Source organism: Corvus moneduloides, chromosome 12 (genome assembly GCF_009650955.1).
Source record: "Corvus moneduloides isolate bCorMon1 chromosome 12, bCorMon1.pri, whole genome shotgun sequence".
Lineage (NCBI taxonomy): Eukaryota > Metazoa > Chordata > Aves > Passeriformes > Corvidae > Corvus > Corvus moneduloides.
Window position 1 is genome coordinate 6651688 of NC_045487.1, and position 21004 is coordinate 6672691.

At 47.6% G+C, this 21004-nt stretch overlaps 2 protein-coding genes across 5 annotated transcripts in view; both read left to right on the forward strand.

Annotated features, from left to right (window-relative positions):
* The first annotated feature begins 503 nt into the window (after positions 1 to 503).
* CETP (cholesteryl ester transfer protein) lies at positions 504 to 8249 on the forward strand. 2 transcript variants are annotated; one of them, XM_032122139.1, is made up of 16 exons: positions 513 to 712; positions 1700 to 1814; positions 2576 to 2710; positions 3224 to 3294; positions 3718 to 3805; positions 3916 to 3985; positions 4274 to 4334; positions 4933 to 5024; positions 5263 to 5442; positions 5853 to 5903; positions 6243 to 6410; positions 7195 to 7262; positions 7382 to 7424; positions 7511 to 7580; positions 7905 to 7990; positions 8085 to 8249. In XM_032122139.1, the coding sequence occupies exons 1-16, from the start codon at positions 568 to 570 to the stop codon at positions 8157 to 8159; spliced, it is 1518 nt and encodes a 505-aa protein (XP_031978030.1). In that variant the 5' UTR covers positions 513 to 567; the 3' UTR covers positions 8160 to 8249. The 2 variants fall into 2 exon arrangements, with proteins under 2 accessions (XP_031978031.1, XP_031978030.1); XM_032122140.1 differs by lacking the exons at positions 7905 to 7990; positions 8085 to 8249 and adding an exon at positions 6935 to 7074 and having other exon boundaries at positions 504 to 712; positions 7511 to 7556.
* A 2135-nt stretch (positions 8250 to 10384) lies between these two features.
* NLRC5 (NLR family CARD domain containing 5) overlaps positions 10385 to 21004 on the forward strand; it is a 37040-nt gene continuing 26420 nt past the window's right edge. For all 3 annotated transcript variants that reach the window (XM_032122016.1, XM_032122017.1, XM_032122018.1), the window contains exons 1-6: positions 10385 to 10455; positions 14514 to 14663; positions 15543 to 15843; positions 17197 to 17259; positions 18396 to 18461; positions 18879 to 20631. In XM_032122016.1, coding sequence (XP_031977907.1) covers positions 14658 to 14663; positions 15543 to 15843; positions 17197 to 17259; positions 18396 to 18461; positions 18879 to 20631 — 2189 coding nt within the window. In that variant the 5' untranslated portion in view covers positions 10385 to 10455; positions 14514 to 14657. The remainder of the gene's footprint in view (positions 10456 to 14513; positions 14664 to 15542; positions 15844 to 17196; positions 17260 to 18395; positions 18462 to 18878; positions 20632 to 21004) is intronic.

Here is a 21004-nt window from a genome sequence, read left to right on the forward strand (position 1 = left end):
TTGCAGGGATGTGGGAGATGGGGGTTCACCCAGTGGTAGCAGGAAGCACCCTCTTCCCAGGAGTGTGCCTCTGTTTCCCCACAGTGTGTATAAAATCAGTGGAAGGGGGAGCAGTTAATTATGTAGGTCCTTTCAAACAGGACTTTGCTGGGGAGTTACTGCAGGAATGCAAAATAAGGAATATTTCTGCATGAAGAAAAAATTGTGAACTGGCTTGAGGCAGCATGTGAGGCTGCTGCCTCGACTTTATCCTCTTCCAGTCTCCATCCCCCTCCAGCTTTTTCCACCCGCCCTGGTAACTCATGTGTAACTTTAACATGAGTTAAAGCAGTCTTGGCAGGAGCACCAAGCCCTGCAGCCCAAACTCCTGCCGAGGGAGGAAGGCAGTGTGCGACATGAAGGGTGTTAAGGAAACTATAGGAAGATTAGGAAATTGTGATGAATTTTGATAAGTGGAGGAAGCAGGTCATGTCCTGCTTCGAGTGGGCTCTGCTGGGGGTATGAAAGCAGCCTCTGCCTCTGCCAAGAGCCACTTGGTCTCATCAGTGCTCTCTGCTCTTGCTGAAGATGTGCTGGGCTGGCAGGATGATGCTGGGGACCTTCAGCATCTTGCTAGTGCTGGTCCACGCAGCAGCAGCGTGTGATTTTGGGCCCTTCCCCTACAGAGCCACAGGGATCGTCTGCAGGATGACCAAGCCCGCGGCATTGCTGTGTAAGTGCCTGCTCTTTGGGGCTGTGTTTGCCCCGTCTCTGCCAGAAGGTAGTGACAGATCAGCCAAGTGAGGGGGTTTCTTGCTTCTCTGTCTCTTGTGTAAACACCTGCCTGGGAGCACAGGTTAAAGCATGGGCACCTGATCTGAACAGGCAAAGGAACTTGAAAATTGTCCCCCACCCCTCTCCTCAGCCGCAGGGTTTAGTGCTGTTGCTGTTGGGGCTTGGCATGATGAAAGAGCTTGAATAAATGTGTGTTTGATTTCTCTCCTCACTGCAATCTCATCTCTTGGGGTCGCTCTGCAGAAGTGGGGAAATGTTCTCTGCTGCTGTGGGCTTATTTGCAAGGATTTGGGAGTTTTGCAGGTGGGGGAAGAACTTAGTTCTTCTGTGGAGGGTAGGATCAGCTGTGTCCTGTCCCATCCAACAGTGGTACATGCAGAGAAAGATGTATTCATGCTGGACCAAACTAAGAGATGGCATTTCTGGAAGGAAAAACCATGTACAAGCATGTGCCTGAGGCTGAGGCTGGAATGGGCTGGATAATGTCAGGAAAATGGGCACAGAAACTTGAGTATCAGAATTTTTTCTTTGTAGACCCAAGAGCTGACTGCAATACAAGTAAGCAGCAACAAAGCAAAGCACTGGGGTAAAGTCAACAGCTTATGTGGTGTCAGGATGAGCACAGCCTTGACCTTTCCAAAATCTGCTCCTGAGGTGTGTGAAAGCTGGCCATGATTCCCTGGAATCAGTTCCTGCTGATGGCTGTCGAGCCACATGTGCTGTTGTCTCTTGCTGCCATCAACTGTCAGAGTTAGGGAATTTTAATTTTTTAATTTACTCTGAAACTACTTCTAAGTGCTTTCTTAATCTAATGGACATGCCTCAGATAAAAGCCTTCGGTAGTGCTTTAATCCAGAGTGCGGATCTGGTTTGCAGCTAGCAGAGGTTGCAGTTTGACATCTTTGCCCTTTTCTTCCACTGCCAGTGAACAAGGAAACGGCCCAGGTCATTCAAGCAGCCTTCAGAAATGCCAAATTCCCAAACATCACTGGGGAAAGGTCCATGCGGCTCCTCGGCCGGGTGGCTTATGGGCTGACCAAGTGAGTATCTCCACGTCTCTGTGCCAGGGGAGGTGATGGGAAAGAGAGTGGAACAGGAATGGGCCTTGGAGGGAGCTTTGATCCAGCAATTCCTGGTGAAAGCAAAGGTCTGGACTGGGACAGACACACTTTTGGGTCTAAGTCTTGCTGACAATTTGCGTGTCAAGGTTTAGTCTGCTGCTGTGCTATTTAAGAGTTATTTTATTTTTCCAACTGAGTGGGCAGGCAGCAAGGCAGCGTGTAGGGGGGCAGTAATGTCCCTGTGGGCTGGGGCACCTGTGGCCACCAATGACAGATGGTGCCCAGTGCACATTGAGAGGCAGAGGGGACACATCCAGGGCTGCCAGAGCCACCCCTGTCAGCAGGATGTCACTTGGCTGTGCCTTGTGACAAACCAGGCTGGGTGTTGCTGTGTTACTCATTTTTATTTTGGGACCACAAACTCAGTGGTGCATTCCCAGAACAGACTTCCTGCCATAACCATGGCTGCACAGAGCTCTGCAATAAAACAGGGCTGCATTGCTCCATGTTTCCTGTTTAAAGCATTCCACAACCTTGTGTGCAAATATTGTGAGGGAGGCACAGTCCACAAAGGCTGAGCAAAAGCATCACTGTCACTGTCCTTGTGCCTGGCCCTGGGATTTGCAAAAGCTCTGGAGTCTGGCATGGGTCCCTCAGAATTCCTCAGGAATAAACCTGTCCTGCCCAATCACAGAAAACAGCTCTGGGTTGGGGACAAACTGTGTTTCTGTTGTTTCTAGCATCCAGGTCAACGATTTGTCCATAGAGAGGAGCCAGGTGGAGCTCAAGGAGGACAATGCCATTCACATTGCCATTAAAAACGTGACAGCCTTGTTCAAAGGGACCCTCACCTATGGCTACGCCGGGGCCTGGTTGTAAGTACCTGGGTCTGGGGGCTGCTGAACCCCACAGCCCAGCTCCTGCTGCTGCCCGTGGGACTGGCCCATGACACAAGTAGAAGTGAGGGGACTGCACTTCCCAGTCTCTCTGGCAATGGCAGCACTGATGATTGCCTGAGACAGGATTTTATACTTTAGCAGAGCTGCTGAGCCCCATCACTGCTCTGCTCATCTTGCTTTCTGCCTTTCTGCCCTCACCTTGCATGACGAGACCAGATGGCCAAAGCATATGAGTTGACTTCTTCCCTCCCCTTCACTTCTCTGTAAAGTCTGACTGGATAAAAAGGGGAGTTTAAAGCTCCTAAGTGCCACGAAGGCAGCAGTTTGCAATGATTTAAAGCCAGAGTACCTGAAATGGGCCGTGGTATGCTGGGGGTTTGCCCACTGCAGGGCAAGGACTGATGGGAGAGGTGTTATAAGATCCACATCTGTCGGGGAGAAGCTGCTCCTGGCACAGGTTCCTAAATCTCCCCTCTTCTGCCATTACAGTTTGCAGCTTTTTCATTCAGTTGATTTTGAAATTGAGTCTTCCATTGACCTCCAGCTAAGCATCAAACTGAGTAAGTATGTTACAATACCCAAACTTTTTGCAGTACAACTTAATTCCCTCCATGCTCTGGTTTGTGGGTTGCATGTACTCTTCAGGTTCTCCTGGGTCATGGTAGGGGACAGCTGAGTCTCTGATGGCAGGAGCTAGGGCAGCTGGCAGGTATCCAGATACAGCATGAAGAAGGGTGCCTGGTAGACCAGCCCAGCTGGAGCTGTGAGCAGAAACCCTTGATCCAGGTGCAAGGGTAGCCACATCTGCCCTGACTTGGCAGGGTCTGGAATCTTTTGGAAACATACCCTGGAGATGTGGGGAACCCTGGCTGGCCCTCTGCAGTGATGCCCTGCTCCAGGCCTGCAGTGTCTGCAAAGTGCACTCATCCTTCTCATCTGAGTAACAAATAATTTGTTTTTCTTTTTCCTTTCGTCCCATGCAGTGTGCCAAAAGGACCAAGTGGTTCCTGATGCCTCAGGCTGCTACCTGACTTTCCACAAACTCACACTTCACCTCCAAGGAGACAAGCAGTGAGTCTGCCCCCTTTCAAAATGTAGATTTGTGGTCCCCCTGCCGGCCCCTACTCACCCAAATAAGCAGACCACGGGTGGTCCTTGACTGTGCTCCCTGTCTTACATAGACCTGGCTGGCTGAAGCAGCTCTTCACAGATTTCATCTCCTTCACTCTGAAGCTTGTCCTCAAGAGGGAGGTAAGATCAGCCTGGGGACAGAGGAAAGCTCTGTGTAGCTTTGTAAGCCACACATTTTTCTTGCCCACAAGACAGTAGCAGTGTAATGTTAGTGCTCATGAAAAATAAGACAAATAAATTGAATCCACAAAAAAAAAAGAAAGCTTGGACAAAGTGAGAGGTGTTGCTGACCCTGAGGCTGCTGGACTCTGACCAACAGCCCCCACATCTCAATGAGGTTCAGCTCTGCTCTACAATCCAAAATCCTACCCCTTTCTCTAATTTTTGCCCCCTCTTCTCCTCATGTAGGTGTGCAAGGAAATAAATGCTGTTTCTCAGATGCTGACAAATTTTATACTTGATTTAGCAGGTAAATATTCCTGTTCTTTCTGCTTTCTGTTTTTGTGTGCAGCTTTTCATGTTTGAGCCCCAACAGAGCAGTAGCCACATCCATCAAAAATGTCCTTCTGAAATGTGTATGGGATCCCAAGCCCTTAGACAGCAGCAAAATAAACCTTGGTAATGTTATGTTTGGAATTTTCTGCATCAGGTTGATCTTTAAGGGTGATTGCACAGATTCAAAGATACATTTCAATTCATAAGGAATTTCTCCTTCAGTATGTACTGGCCAGCTGTGCAGGATACTGCAGGACCAACGTTAGCTAGAACAGGAGCATGCATTGCAGTATTAGGGATGAGATATCAGAGTATCAGGAGATTTTCCCAGTCCCAAATACCAGGGAAAAGGAGTGGAATGTAAAACTGAGCATAATTATTTCCCAGTGAAGAAATGGAGTCGGTGAGCTGTATTAGGATCAGCACTAGCATCCAAAGGAGTGGGAACCTTTGTCCCATCCCTGTGTCCTTTATAGCTCCCAGTCACCTGTACCAAGTCCTAAAAGCAACTGTCACAAGCTCTGCTTAAGGTCCTATTTCTGATGTGAGGTTTCTGTGTTTCCTTCCTGCAGCCGATTTTGTCCGGGATAAGGATATCATTGTTGATATCTCCCTTGCATCAGATCCTGTAATTAAAGCAAGCTACATAGAATCCCATCACAAGGTGAAGTAACCCAGGCTGCTCAGAAATGTTTCCTGGCCATGGTGTGCTCTGGAGGACTTGGAGAGGCTGGTTCCATGGGGCTGTGCCGTGCTGTGGCACTGCAGCCTGGGCTGATGCCAACCTGCTACCTGCTCTGTGTCCAGCCAGGCCTTCGCCTTGCAATGGAAATGCAGGTGTTGACTTTTTGTCCTATCTCCCTGCTGCTTGCTGTGGCCAACACACTTGTTATCCTTTACAGGGCCTTGTCCTGTACAGGAACAACTCCAGCGTGCTCAGTGACTCTGTTTTCTCCCCGTCACTGCTGACCGAGTCCCGAATGCTCTACTTCTGGTTCTCTGAGCACAGCCTCAGCTCTCTGGCTTCAGCAGCTTTCTTAGATGGGCAACTGGTGTTGAACTTCACAGGGGAGAAATTGCAGGTGATTCCCAGAGGGGTACCCTCCTTACCTCATACATCATGTTCTGGGGAGAAAGAGAAAAATTCACTAAATGCCATGTTTTGGTGAGAGCTGGTTTCTGTAGAAGATAGAAATGTACAGTCAGTCACTGCATGTGATCCTGAAATTAGTGCCTCATCAGGAGTGTGCTCCCAGGCAGTGTTATTCCCTTCAGTGATAATACCAGCTGACAGAAACCTTATCTGCCGAATTGTAAAGGGATGTGATTTTCTGGGGGAACACTGAAAAGCGTGAGACCTGGGGGAGTTCAGCCATGACCTGCACTGGGCACAGGGCCCACCTTGGTGCTCTGGCCTGTCCAGCCTGCACCAGGGGCAACCATAACCTCGTCTTTTGTTTTTCCACAATCTGTTTCTGGTTTGTTTCTGAAGGAACTCTTTGAGATGGAAGACACAGAAGTGCAGCGGAAGGCAGTGCAGATGGTAACTTTTTGTCTTATTCAGAATATTGTATGTCAAATGAGGAAATTTCACATGGATTCTGTTGCATTGTAATAACTTGGGTTCCTCCTTTGACAACCTGAGTCTTGGGTGGGCCTGATGGAGAAAAACAGGGGCTGATGGAGAAGCAGTTTTGCTTTGCAAGGAGGATTTCTCCATCTTCCATGCTGGCACAATTTCCCTGAAACCTGGCTGAGTTATTGGGCTTGTATGAAGAGAAGGAGGAACTGGGGACTGCAAAAGGAATGCAGCTGTGTGGCAAGTTGGCAGGAAATTGGTATGGAAAAAGCCCGACTCATCTGCTGCTCCTTACTTGACCAGGTTTTTCAAGGCACATCCTATAATGACTCTGTGGCCAAGGTGTGGAGTCTCACCCAGCCCCAGATTTCTCCTCAGCCTGAAGGGACAGTCGTGAGGTCCTTGGTAGCAGTGGAAGTCAGCATCCTTCCTGCAGGAGAAGAACCCCTGGTGGCTCTGTACATGGAGAAGGTCAGTTCTTGCACCTCCTGACTGTGCAGACCTTGGGACAGGCTCTGTCCTGAGTCAGGACCATTCCTGGTGTGCAGGGACAGCAGTGGCAGGGAGTCCTTTGGGAAGGGTGGGTGGCTAAACCATGGGAGGTGGAGAAGGCAGATCAGTTTCTTTTAACATTCTCATCTGTTCTTTAGACATTTGAGGCTGAGAATGATGGTGGTGACCATGTTGGCCCTCTATTAGGCCAGCCCACTATCAGGGTGCAAGGTGGTCAAAGCAGCAGAAAGCTCTGATGAGCCCCCATTAACATTTATTTGACACAGGGTAGTGTCAGTGAGATATTTTAGGAGAGAATGGAGGCACCATGGGAATGTATTTATTTTGAAATCTCCTTGTTCCCAAATTTTAGCTCTGGCCTCCACTTAGAGGATAGTTGTGTCTGAAATGGAGATGCAGCTCTGAAGAATGTGAAGCCCAAAATATAACCTTTTCCTCACAGAGAAACACCACCTCACACAGCAATTTCCATCCTTACACAGGACTTGGTTCACAAAATAGCAAAAGTCCAGTGGATGAGCCATCCTGGAGCCCCAGAGACTGAGGCTCTGGGCCTGAGGGGGGAGTTTGTTGCATGCAAGTGGAGAAGGAAAATGCTGGCCTTCTCTAGCAATACCTGGAGGTAAAGCCAAAAGGACGTTGAACTCTGGCTTCTAGAAAACAACCCAAAATGTCCAAATGCAGTTCCCTCCTATAAGGAAAGATTAGCTAAGCCTCTACTCTGCTGCTCTTCCCTCTGCAGGAAATCACAGTCACTATCCAAGCTACCTATGAAGAAAAGAAACTCATTTTGCAGCCTGTGGACTCCAGGTTGGTACTGTGGTCTCTTGAGAGTTGCCTCTTTTGTCCCATATTTAAGAGCAGCACAAAAAGAGGATCTCTGCAGATCTTAGTGACTTTTCTTCCCTTTTTTTCCCCCTTCCCTCCAGTATAGAGATTAAAGTGTTTAAATGTACAGCTGATCCAAGCGGGGTAAGTCCAGAAAAAAGTATTCTCTAAGTTATTTGGGACTAAATGATGTCTTTAAAGCATTTCTGTACTAATTTTCTGGTTTTCAGAAGGACCCATCCATACAAAGGTTCCTGCAGAACATGATCTTGGTTGCTGGCATTCCAGAAGTAACTTCAAGTGAGTTTTCCTTTTGGGGAAGTGCCAACATACTCCATAAATTGTCTAACATCCCATCTCCTAAACTGGAGCACTGAAAAAATACATCAATAACACTGACAACTGGGAAGGGGGTAACCACGTTAATGTTTTGAAATGCTGCCAGATTCACTTGGGGAATGAGGAACCCTTTGTAAATGGCTGAGAAAGGAAAAGTGAGTTTTCTGTCAGGCTGAAAGTTGTGGGGCATTGAGGCACAATTAGCTTTTGGCAATAGGCAGCACATGATGAGCAGCAAGCCAGGATGGACGTCCCTGTAACTGGATGGGTTTGCTGATTCCATAGGTATTGGATCAGCTCTGACTTCCCTGATGAACAGCAAAAGGCTCGATCTCTTTGATATCATAAATCCTGAGATCATCACCAGAAAAGTAAGCAGAGCTCAGAACTGCCTGGCCCTCAAAGCCCTCTTGGGAGTGTGGCATGAACTAACATAGTATTTTCTGTTATTTCCCTACTTTTTAGGGATATGTAATTGTACAGCTTGACTTTGGCTTCCCAAGTCATTTGCTTCTTCATTTTCTTGAGAAAAGTTGGTAGAGCTGATCCCTTCACAGAAGAGCACAGAAACTTGTGTAGAACCAGAAAGATTGTGTCTGAACCAATTAAAAGACAAGCTGATTTAAATCAGTTTTGATTGAATTTTATTTCCTTTTTCTGACAAACATTCTAGGCTCTGTACAATTGTACTTACATGGAGCCTTTCTTCTGCAAAGATTTTGAAGTCTGCACCTCAATCCACACTACTTTTTCAGGATCTTTTATAGGGCTTGTGTGCTTAGGAGTCAGGGCTGGGTTCCTGAAGTGCACAGGCTTTCGGTTAGCGCCCTCATAAGGCAGCAGAAATGGGTTTTGCCACCTTTTGGCATCTCTGTTGTTACATTTTGGAAATACAGCGCCTTTTGTGCTCATCCTGGGTTTCACTTCTGCCAAGAGTCTCCTGATGTTGACAGAATCCAGCAAGTCAAATGATATTACCAAACTCCAAGTAAGCTCAGAACCAGTAATGCTAAAAGACCTGGATATGGCTGAAAAAAGTAAACAGGATGTGAATTTGCAGTGCAGTACAATAACAGAGAGATCTTGTGCCCAGGGTAATTTCTTTACAGACCCTGGTGGCTCTGTGTAGAGCTCCAAACTGATAATGCCCATGTTGAGCCAGTGACAGCAAAGATGAGAAAAGCAATGAAAATTATAAGGAAATCAAAGAGATTATAAGAGAAAGTGTAAGTGTCTAGTCAGGCAGCAAGTTCCTGTTCCTTTCTACTACAGTGCAATAATTTATCTCAAGTGGCTGAGTTATTTTCCTGTACCAGATCATGCTTCTCTTTTTTTGTCTTGGAGGAGATCTTTGGTGACAAATCCAACACCTGTAATGGTGATCACATTAACAGAGGTAGAGAGGATGTTCTCCTCCCCCACAGAGCAGTATAAAAGTATTAAAGTTGGTCCCAGAAAGAGGCTGCTAGCAGGATGGGCTCTGTTTCCTGAGCTCCTTGGGTATGGTGGTTGCTCCCTCTGTGTTGCCATGGATGTCCTCCCTGGGATATGAGCCAGGTCCCTCTGACCTGCTCCTCTCTCACCCGCAACACCAGAGGCACTTCCTTCTTCTGCGTGACTGCTGAGCTGAACATCCCTTCAGTGGTCCTGGCGTCCAGGCTGGTGGGGGAGGAGGCTGGAAGGGGCTCAGTGCCTCCATGGCAGCCAAGGAAGGTCTGACCCAGCTGTGTCCATGCAACAGCAGGAGCCGAGGGGTACCAGAGGTGTGATGCTGTGGTGTGGCTGACTGTGGCCTGGAAGAAGCCCTGGTATAGTGGGCAGTTTTCTACCTCCCTTTCCACCCTGTTCCCATCGCTGCCTCTGCCAGCTATTTCAGTGCCAACTATTTCAGTACCAGCTAAGGGCTTGTCCATGTTCCCTCCTGCTCTAAAGCCACCACTGCTCAGGTGTTTTCACTCCCTGCATGACAATATCTGCTGAAGACCATGGGACTTGGCTTCTATCAAGCCACAGCGCTTTGGTTGTCCTAAATGACACTCCCCACTAGAGGAGTGAGTATTAATAAAAAGGAAATGGCAGGAAAAAACCCACCTTTTTTCTGCTTTTGAGGTGCCTTGCCCCTCTGGGGGTATTCAGTGGGGACTGGACTGGGCTGCCCTTCCATGGGGACAAAGGAGGGCAGTGGAGCTGGGAAAGGATCGGGAGCAGCAGTTTCATGAGGAGCAGCTGAGGGAACTGGGAGGATTCAGCTTGGAGAAAAAGAGGCTCAGGGAGGACCTTGCCACTCTACAACTCCCTGAACGGAGGGTGGAGCCGGGTGGGGCTCTGTCTGTCTCTTCTACCAGGTAGTAAGTGACAGAACAAGAGCAAATTGCCTCAAGTTACAACAGGGGAGAATTAGGTTGGATATTAGGGAAAATGCCTTCACCAGAAGGGGGGACAGCCTGTGCAGGGCAGAGGTGACAGTGTTCCAAAGCTGTATAGATGTGGCACCTGGTGACACGGTTCAGTAGTGAACATAGCAATGCTTAATGATCGGACGCGATGATGTCAGAGGTCTTTTCCAAACTAAACTATTCCAGGGGGGAGCGGTGAGACCTCCTCTGCCTTCACGGGGGTCCCGAGCTGCTTTCCCCATCCCCGGCGGCCGCCGCTCCTCCCCAGCCCGGCGGGGAGCTCCCGCGGGAGCGATGCCGGAGCGGGGGCGATGCCGGTGCCGGGCCGCTCGGCAGCCGCACGTGGTTTCCCGGCAAAGCCGCTTCGCCGCTCTGGTTTCGGTTTCGAGCGCGGCGCTGCCGCTGTCCCGGGCTGGCCGCGGCGGGACGGAGCGGGGCAGGTGAGCGCGGCGGGACGGGGTCATCGCGCTGGGCACCGCGGGGAGGGACGGGGAGAGGGAGTCCTGCTGCGAGCCCCACGAGGGTTTGGGGACTGGGGGTCTGGCTCTTTGCTCCCCAGCTCTTAGGCGTTCATATCCTATGGGAAAAGCCGGGATAGGGAACGGAATCTTGAACGCTGGAAAACACCTTCAAGGCCATCGAGTCCAAACTTTAGCCGAACAGGTGACTTGTGCTCCCAGGCACAGGGTGGACCAGAGGCGGGCTGGGAGGTGGCAAAGTGAGGCAGAATCTGGTAGGTGTCACCGCCGGCTCCCCCATCCATTCCCGGTTCCCCAGAGCTCCCCCACTCCCTGCGCTGTGCTCAAGGCAGGACAACCGGAGTCAGTGTTTTTGCCCGCAGACACAGGTGTTGCTGGACCTGGGTGTTTTTTCTTCTCTGATAAGTGATTATGGCACAGTGCAGTGTGCCCTCTTGACTTCTCTGGAACTCGGCTGCAGGCTCCCTCTGGTTTTCCAATACAACTTCCCTGGCCTTCAGAGCAATATTAGTAACATTTCATTGTTTGGTGCCGCCCATCCTGCTAGATCTGGAGATCTCTGCACACACAGCTCTATCTAGACATGGGATCTTTTATCAAATCATTCGCATCTGCTACAATTTCACTTAAACCTTGTCTTCATTCCAAAGGAAAAGCAACTTGTTTTATCCTCTTAGATATAATGGAAGAGGGAATTAAATATTTCCCCGTGTGCCAGAATAATCAGATTTATGCACGTAAATAGAAATATTCTCATTGCAAGTGCCTTAACCAAAACCAAGTCCGAGTTTACTCCACGAAGAGCATATTACGCTTCTTCTGTTCTGACTGGATATTTTTGCTCATTTCTCTCTTTTTACTGCAGATGAATTTTTAGTTGGGGAATTCCTGAATGATTTTACTTTCATTTTGCTCAGTCTTTTGTTCATCAGGTCCCAAAAGGCACAGAAGGACTTCGAAGTCTCGGGATGGTGCTGGGTTAGCACCTGGGGAAATTAAAGCAGTGGATATTGTCCTCCAGCTTGGTTGTTTGGTGACCCCCACACTGATTTTGGTGCTGGGGCTCTCTTTCTGGGCTTCCAGTAAGTACCCTGTGCCCCCAGAGCAGGCAAGAAGTTGATAGATTTGCAACAGGGAGTTTCACATTTCAGTTTAATTTTTTGTGGCTGGGAATGGTGCAAATGCCAAGTTGCGGAGAGAAAATTAAATTTTGCAAAGTGTTTTAAAGATGGTTTTGCATTTGAAGCACAAGGGTGAAGGCTGAAAAATGTTCTGGCTTTTCTTGGGAGGTTTTCGTGCTTCATTTTGGGGTCAGAGGTGTTTTACTGAAGGTAACTGCCAGTCATTCCTGATGATCTTATTGAGCAGAGCAGTAGCACAGGAGCTGTGCGGTGTCACTGAGCTTTCAACGAACTTTTCAGTGTTGTTTCGTTTTTGAATATGAGTCTTTCATTAATTTGTGAGTCTACTCTTTGTCTGAGTGGCTTTCAGTCTTCATTGGCATTAAGGTCTGATTTCATTCATTTATGTATGTATTTAATATGGCTTTATTAAGTCTGTTGTTCTTGGTCATCAGGGGAATAAGGTCAGGACATTGCTGTCTACAGATTTCTGGTTTTTTGCTGGAGAAATGTAAAATGAAATTTCCCAAAGCTTAACTGATAAGCCTACTGGAAAATGGAGTTTGGTTAGCAGGAAGCCCTGTTAATTTTCAGTTTGTTTAAGTTTGAGAAGCTTAAATGTTTTCTTTCAAACTTTCCAGTTAATTGAAACTTTTTTTCTTTGTTTTAAATGCATGTGTTACTATTGGAGTCCTTTATTTGTATGATTAAGGCTATAAAAAGAACCTCATAACAAAACATTTTGAATGAAAACTTGCAGAGTCCTTTCCAGTAAGGTTCAGAATTTAAGTTTTTGACAACATGCTTGACGACAGTTTTTGACAGCCTGAGGACAAAACCAATCATAGCTAAGCCCCATTTTTTTATCATTTCACCAGGACCATATTTCTTGTTTTTGTTAGAATAGTGAATGACAGGCAAGAAGGGTAAATGACAGGCATTAGAGAATATTTAAAAGCTGTGGGCGTTTACCCACATTTTGCTGGGTCCAAGAGCTGCCTCACTTTTTACATAATTTATCCTGAAAGTCTGATCTGGAATGGGAACAGGGTGAAGTCTTTCTTGCACTGATACCGTATTGTAACAGTGTATGGCGATGCTGTATAGGAACCAGCTTTGACCTGAAGAGTCTGAGTAGAACAGTGCACAATACCACAAGCTTTGCTCTTATCAGATGTCTGCTTGGTTTTTGGAGCACAGGAACAGAGGAGGTGGATTAGATGCTTTCCATCCAGCCTCCTGCTGTAGCGCTTGGGTCACATCCCTTTGCTGCATTAGTTTGCCTCAGTCTCAAAACATCCAAGGCTGTTCAAAGAGGTGGCACAGAGAGGGCAGAAAGTGGTGATGGATGAAGAGGGAAGAGATATCCTCTTAAACATGAGTGGAACAAATGTCTAGACCAATTTTACCTCCAGTTTTCCAACTTGGCACCTTCTTTTGTTTTGTCTTCAGCTTCTGGGTGCATGCCATGCCCAGCAGCCATGTGGAGAGGTGTTCCCTGAGTGCAATGTGCCCCAGGTAGTGGCATGGCTCTGCTCCAGCACAACCATAACTTTATGATGAATTAGGGGATGTCTCTGCTCAGACAGAAAGGTCTTGACTCTTTCCATCAGAGTGCCCTTCTGTTGTTTTGAGTTCTTCCCTTGGCTCCATAGAAATCTCCCACTTTGCTCCTTGGCCAGATCAAAAAGGTGGCAAAAATAAAAGCCTGAAGGGGTTTGTTGTACTTTTACTGAATACATGAATGGTCAGTGTGGAGGAGAGCCTGTCTGGGGAGTGAGGGCTGAGCACTAGAGCAGGTGAGTTCTGCAGCATGACTCCCATGTGCCTCCACCCTGGTTGTGGTGGGGTGGCCGCTGCCCTTGGCTTGGGAACACATTTGCTCAGAAAACAGCACTTGCTAGGGAATGGCACCATGTGCACCATCCCTGTTGGGGATGAAAGCATATGACCCAACACGATGTTTCCACTCAGCACTTTTTGCTGAACTGGACTGGTCACTGTCCCATCCCCCCCCCCCCACCTAAACTTGGGTGTTACGGCAACCATGGGAGCTTTTCCCTCACCACACACAGTGCAGCAGTCTTGGACCTGGAGGGCCTGTTCTGTCCAAGTGAAACACAGGTAGCTGGTGGGGGGCTGGAGCTTGGAGGTTTCTCCCTGTCGTTGCATATCTGCAAACACTGTAGTTGTAGTTGGATGTGGGTTTCAATATTCCTGTAGGGTTCTGTCTGCTGGACACAGCACAGTCCTGATGCTGCTGTAGCCAGGCTGGGACCCTGCTGCAGGATGTTTGCAGTTGTGCCAGATGGTGATCGTGCTCCTCTTCCCTTTCCCTCTGGCAAGGGTGGCTGGACACCAACTGCCACCAGCTGCAGGGCAGGCTGAAATTTCCCTTCGCCATTTCTGCTGAGAGGTGGGGAGCTGGCACTGACACTGGGGGCATTTTCAGCCCCCTACACTTGAAACTCTTTTGTGAAAGCTGTGTAGTCTCAGAGGATCAGCTTTTCACAGCTTTTCTGGTGTGACTGATTGCCTGACTTGAGCAAGATGCTGCTGCTTCTGCATCAGCTTCCACGGAGGGGCTAAGAGCAGCAGAGTGGCATAGCCCAGCTCAAATCAGACAGTGACACCAGAAAAGCTGTGATTCCCATGACATGTTCCTCTAAAGCTGTCTTCACTTGCAGCCTAGGGCACAAGGCTCAGTCCTGCATTTTCATCAGACCAGGAGTGAATCCTCAAATGTTGAAACTTTGTGGTCACTGCTGGTTTGAGTGAGAAGAGATGAAAAACATCACAGCTGACCCTTGGGTCAAAGGCAGGGCTTTTAGATTTGTGACCCATGTAATTTCCATGGCCTGGCATGTCTACATCAAGCTCTGTTGTTGTTATCCCCAGGCATTTGCACCAAGTGAGGCATGTCCCACATATTGGGGTGTGTCTGTGTGCTGAGACTGCCTCTAGCAGATTGATTCTCTGTTAGAATATGGAGCAGAAGCCACCTTTGCACTTGACAACTGGAAGGAGACTGATTACACCACAATGCAGGTAGGAGATTTTGTGCATGGCTTTGTGGGAAGGAAGTGGGAATGGAGGTGGCATTGTCACCAAAGCAGAAATGAGTTGTTCCTCCCCAAAGAATGAGCAGCAAGAACAGTTACCTGAGCCCTTTGTGCAGGGGAGTCCTGCACAAACTTGTGCAGCTGAACAGGTAAAGCAAAAGCTGCACACACAAGGAAAGCAAAACAAGGAATTCATTCACAACTTCTCATGGGAAAGCAGGTGCTCTGCCATCTCCAGGAAAACAGGGCTCCATCACATGTAATGGTGATGTGGGAAGACAAACATCATCACTCTAACTCCCTGCCTTCCTCCTTCTTATCCCAGCTTTATATTCTGAGTATGATGCCATATGGCCAGTTGAAGTCAGCTGTCCTGGCTATGTTCCCTCCCAACTTCTTGTGCATCCCCAGTCTATTTGTTGGTAGGGTGTTATGAGAAGCAGAAAAAGCCTTGACTCTGTGTAAGCAGTGTAAGCATTCAAGTCAAGGCTTGAATGATAACAAAAACATCCCTGACCTCCCCAGAGGTCCTGGTACATGTGAGAGATGCTTGGGATGTTATATTTGGCTGATGGCCGCTGCAGCAATACCAATGTCAACAGCTTCTCCCTGGCTGGTGCCAGAGAGACTGCCATGGATTGCTCCTGTCCTTCCCAGTCCTGCTGTCCGGCACTGTGCAGACAAAGACTGCCAGCCTTGCACCATCATGACTGGGCTCAGATCTCTACTCGATACTCTGGGAGTAAGGGCAAGAAATTCTGGGTTAGGCCAAGCGGTAGAAAAGCAGATAAAGCCATGAAGGGCTGTGTGGGTGAACATCTTGTGCTCCTGTGCCCGTTGCTGCCCTTTGTCTTCACCCCTCTAGCCCCCATTTCAGGATGACGATCTAGACCTGAGAGCAGCTGTAGCAAGAGCCCGCCCCCAGCTCGTGGAGTTCCTCAGTCACTGTCCCGACTGGCTGCTCATGACTTCCCAGCCCTTTGTCCCCGAGGCGGCCCTGAGCAGACTGGATGGAATCACTGACCACAAAGAAAAAGCCTCAGTGCTCCTTGACCTGCTGGAGAAGGCTGGTCCTGCTGCCTGGAAACACTTTGCACAGTCCGTTTGCATGGAGTATGACCTACCCCTGGATCTGGAGATCCTGCTCATGAGTTCTGCAGGAGAAGGTAAGAGAGGTCAGGCCAGCTTCCTCTGAGCAAACACCGCCAACACCTTGGCCACCCATCACCATCACCCAGTCTAGGCAGTGAGACCACCAGTGCCCTCATTTTGCATGGCCTTGTTTTTCTTGGAAGCACAACTTCTGGCTTAGAAATGTAATTTGAGGTTAAAAAACCTCCCAACATAAACAGATTAAACCAATAAAAATTGTGCACCCCCATCTCCAATAAAGCTGGGAGGCAATTTTTGGATGGATTTATTTGAAGGAGAAAAGACTACAATATCTTTGTTCTGTGGACTTTTAATCGTTATTTTTTAATTTTCCTGATCCAGAAAGGCAAGAAATACAGAAGTTTAAAATTACCACACAAAACCACTTCCCCACATCTCTCATTAGCAGAGGCTTTAGAGAAAACGATGCAGTTCATAAGGACCACAGTCAGTGTGTGTTATCTTGCAAACTACAGACTGTGCACACGCTCTCCCTTGTGAGGGCTTGTGGCACCAGCTAAGCTGTGCCCCTCCTTTAGTGGGTTGCTTTATCTGGTGATAAATTCTCTTCTGCATGAAGTCTGACAGGATAATACCTTCTCAACGGTACTGTTTTTCACATCCTGCTTGCAGTAACTCTTATGAGTTGCATCAGTTGGGTGGATCCAGCCTTTGTGACTAACTGCAGCAGCAGCTATTTTGGGAGATATGAAACAGGGCAAAGACCAGACAAGCAACAGGGAATGTGGACCATTGGGGGATTTCTCTCAGGACTGAAGCTGAAACAGTTTTCAGCCTTTTGATTCTGTGACATATCATAAAAGAAGATGTCTCTTAAGGTTATGGAGCTGGCTTATGCTTGTTTAACTTTTGTAGTAACAGCTGAGCATCACTAATCCTTCTGAAGGTGAATTGCTTCTGGTTATGCTGAGGGGGTTTTGTGGCAGCTTTGAGCCGTGCAGAGAGTCAGAGAAGGCCGTTGACTGGGCTGCTGACTCTGCCAGTGGTTTATTCACAGAAAACCCTGTTTTCAGGAGCAGGAAAGTAGGGCTTCCCTTTTGGGCCACATTGTGGTTTCAGACCAGCCAAAGCTGCCCATACGCTTGAGTTTGTTTGTATCAGAGAGAAAAGTTGTTTTTCTCCTCCTTCGAAAGCAGAATTTACCTGTACTTTAGAGCAATCTGAAAGGAAAACATCAGATGGGGACCCTGAAACCTGGATGTTTGCATCCCTCACACTGAGTCTTGGTTTGTGCCACTGTCTGTGTTGCAAGCTGCTCACCTTTTGTCTCTGGCCAGCAGCATGCCAAATTTCAAGAGCAGAATGCTCACATTAACCATATCTAATTTCCCATTCAACTCTTTTAGGCAACTTCAGCCAGACAGAAGAAGCATCCACAGATACGAGAGCCCAGTCATCTGTGCCAAAAGGTAAGGCCAGAACAGACCCTGGGGCACTGTGCTCTTGGAGTTTATTTTCTCTGCCCATGGCCTGGGCAGGGCTACAAACACACCAAGTATTGCTGCTCAGCATTGGCAAGGTGTGGAGAAACCACTGCAACTTCATGTTTCATTGTTCTGTTCTTGGTGCTTTCCATGTGAACCTCCCCTGTTTTTGTTTTCCCTCCCTGAATTTCAGAAAAGCCTTGCTGGCCCTCTGCTAAGGAACTCTCTCATTTTAGTTTCTCTGCAAGAATCTCCCACCCACTCTACAAAACCCATGCTTTTTGCACTTTTACTGTGGTCAGTTCATTGGTAGGTGGAGGAAGTTGGTCTGGCTTTTAAAGAAAGAGCAGAAAAATTATTCAGGCATTGATCAAGCAGAAACCACTCCAGAGTTGTCAAAATATGAGCTTAAAATAACAGATAGTAGGGTTTTCTTCAGGGCTGAATTTGGAACTTCCTAGTTGGTGCAGATCATGAAGAGACACTTCTGCCTCTGCTTTTTGCTCAGAGACTTCCGAGTCACAGCACTGCAAATGTCACATGGCACTGTCTTGTGTGTCACAGGCAGATTGAAGATCTTGAAAACAAGAAGGAAAAAGTGACCTCTGCTCTGCATTCAGACTGCTGCCAGCTGCTGTGCTGTCCTAGTGAGACTGTCTTGCCAGTTGCTGGTGGAATGGAAATGTGAAAATAGTGCTGAATCTTACTAAGACCAGTTAAGAAAGACGTGCCTCTTTCAGCTCTGGCAATTCTTGCCATCTGACAGTGCACCATAAAAAACCAGGGAATTAACCACCATGAACAACCTTGGGAATCTGTGGGCCCTGCATTCCCCAGAAGCAGATATTCCCTGCCACGTTCCCCAGGATAACAAAGCAGTTCTTGTGTTCAAAGCAAGGCAGGTGCATCACCCAGCCCACAAAAAAACTCACCTGTGAGGTGCTGGTGGCCCATCTCAGAAAAAGCAATTCTGTAATCTCAGCCTGAGTTTACAAATTGTTTTGTCTGTCCAATTTTTCCTCTTCAGCTCCCCAAATGCTTTGCTGGGGAGTCTTGCCCAGCTTTAATACACTGCCATTCAAAATGCTCTTTTGACACGGTTCTGACCTTTCGATTTTCAGGGTCTGCTCGCCGTCGCCATTGCAGCAGCTCTGGGGGTGACAAGGATGCCAAACAGCAACGACTGGGTATGTGGGTGTTCCAGAAGCTGTGCTGGGCTTCCCTCTTAGGAAAGGACCTATTTAACATCTTTGCAGAAACACCCAAGAAATCAGCTTCCAGGGTTAAGAGGCCAGCGTGGGTGAAGAGGGAGCTGGTGAACAGGGAATAATGTACATAATGCACAGATACCTAATTCTCACCTTAGAGATAGTAAGGTTTAGTTTTCATATGAAGCTGTTTCATCTTTTTCCTGAATGTTGTTCTCCTTTGGCCTCTGTGCAAAAATAGGAAAAGTTAAGGGTTATTTTCATGAGTTCAAAATTCGTCATTTCTACCCAGCAACCTCTGATCAGGGCCATTGTTTCTAAGTGGTATTTTGGATCTGTAATGACTCACAACTAACTTTTTCACCCTCATACCCCCTCTGTTGTCTTCTCTCACAGATTCATCTGCAAAGTACCGGCATCTCCTCATTGATTCTATCCGCCAGAGGTATGGAAGCAGGAGAGAAGCAGGAGCAGAAGCACAGGAACAAACACAGCCACCTTTCAACCAAGCCTTTGTCAACGTTGTCATTCATCAGAGAAAAGTCCCCCGCTTAAAAGAGAGAACAGAGAAACCCCGAGAGGATGTGGCAGGTGCTCCTGAGCCAGAAGAATGTGCAGATACAGCCATGAAAGTGTCAGATCTGTTTTGTAGTGAGGCCCCATCGGACACGACAAAGGTGGTCTTTTTGTTTGGTAAACCAGGTACAGGCAAGACCAGGCTAATGCACAGGATTTGTCAGAAATGGGCAGAAGGTGTCCTACCTCACTTTCTCTTCACTTTCCTGTTTGAGTTTCGGCAGCTGAATTTGTTGAAAAGCAAATTGACCCTGAAGGAGCTTTTGTTTGACATGTTCCTTCAGCCAGAGGACAGCCCTGACGCAGTGTTCCAGGACCTTCTGGAGAATGCCCAGCAGACACTGATCATCTTTGATGGGCTGGATGAGTTTGCAGCTAACATGGATGTGTCATTCTCCTCTAAGAGAGGCCCAGCTGTTACCTCCCCTATGTCCATAGCCCAGCTCTTTGCAGACCTTTGTCACGGGAAGCTCCTGCCTGGTTGCACAGTGCTGGTCACCAGCCGACCTAAGAGGCTACCTGACTTCTTATTATGTACAGTAGGTGTGTTGGCAGAAATTTGGGGATTTGACCATAAGAAGGTTGAGGAATATATCAGCCACTATTTTCGTCAGCATTCATTCCGAGAACGAGCCATTGCTCATGTGAAGAACAACACCAAGCTCCTCAGCATGTGCTTCATCCCTGCTCTGTGTAACATTGTGTGCATCTGCTTGGAGTATTTGCTCCTTAAACACCAGATGAGTGTGGAGCTTCCCCAGACTATGACACAGTTTTATATCAAAATGTTTCTCATCTTCCTAAACAAACAGCAGGGAGACTGCGCGGGCGATGAGGAGACTCAGCTGAACTGTAACAAAAAGGCCATTTTGGGTCTGTTTGATCTTGCACTGAGAGGCCTGGAAGAGAAGAAACTTGTATTTTATGTTGATGATATTCCCGAGGATGTGAAGGAATTTGCTTCCTTGCATGGATTGCTGACTCTATTTGAGGTGAAGACGAGTGGCACTTGCCCAGAGGTTGGCTATGCCTTTGTGCACTTGAGCTTGCAGGAGTTTTTTGCAGCACTGTGTCTCATGGTGAGTAGGAGGGTGGACAAGAATTACTTGAAGAAGAAGTTCTTCTTGAAGTCAAAATGGACTTTAAAGAATGAGACAAAGACCGAGTTTATGGAGAGTTTTCACATATTTCTCTCGGGCTTGTCGTCAAAAGAGTGTAGGACATTTCTGATGCTGCTAGCAGAGCAAGATGAAGCGTGGGTGCAGGAAAAGCAGGATGTGATCCTGCAATCTCTCAAGAAACTGGCAGCCACTCATCTGACAGGGCCTAAGGTCCTTGAGCTCTGCCACTGCACCTTTGAAACGCAAAACCTCGACGTAGCCCAGCACATTGGGAGCCTGCTGAATTTCAAGTATGAGTTTAAAAACTTTAGACTGACAACTCTGGACATGTCGGCTTTGGTTTTTGTCATAAACTCGGGCCAGGATTTGACTTGTTTGGATTTTGCAGGATGTCTTGTGGACCTTGAGTGTTTGGAGGTTCTGGCTGGCTGTAAAAATGTGGAACACTTGAGGTAAACACAGTGAGTGCTGTGAGCTGATGGGTGGGGAGAAGGACTAATGAGTTGGAAGGTCAGGCCTCAAGTTTGTTCTAGAAGAGAAAGGCGATGTGGGAAAATTTGATCTGAACAGCATAACTTCAGTACTGCAGAAATGTAGGAAATAAAGAATTTATGAGTGATTGAAGGATAATAAGGTGATAAATCCATTCTGGCTGTATTTTTGTATTTGTTTTTTCCATTTTGATTAATATGAACAACAGGGTAGTTAATGCAGTAGATAAGAGGGAAGATGATAGGCATTTCTCAACACTATGAGGGCAGGGTGAGTCCTGCAAGCAAATGAAAATATCAGCTTTTGGTGTGTTTGTCTTTTTCCCCTTTTCTT

Bases quoted from the DNA above. Each gene is read 5' to 3' on its own strand.
- CETP (XM_032122139.1), top strand. From the start codon at position 568: ATGTGCTGGGCTGGCAGGATGATGCTGGGGACCTTCAGCATCTTGCTA. The intron at 1,815-2,575 runs GTGAGTATCTCC...TGTTGTTTCTAG, and splicing joins GTGGCTTATGGGCTGACCAA to CATCCAGGTCAACGATTTGT. The intron at 7,425-7,510 runs GTAAGTCCAGAA...TCTGGTTTTCAG, and splicing joins GTACAGCTGATCCAAGCGGG to AAGGACCCATCCATACAAAG.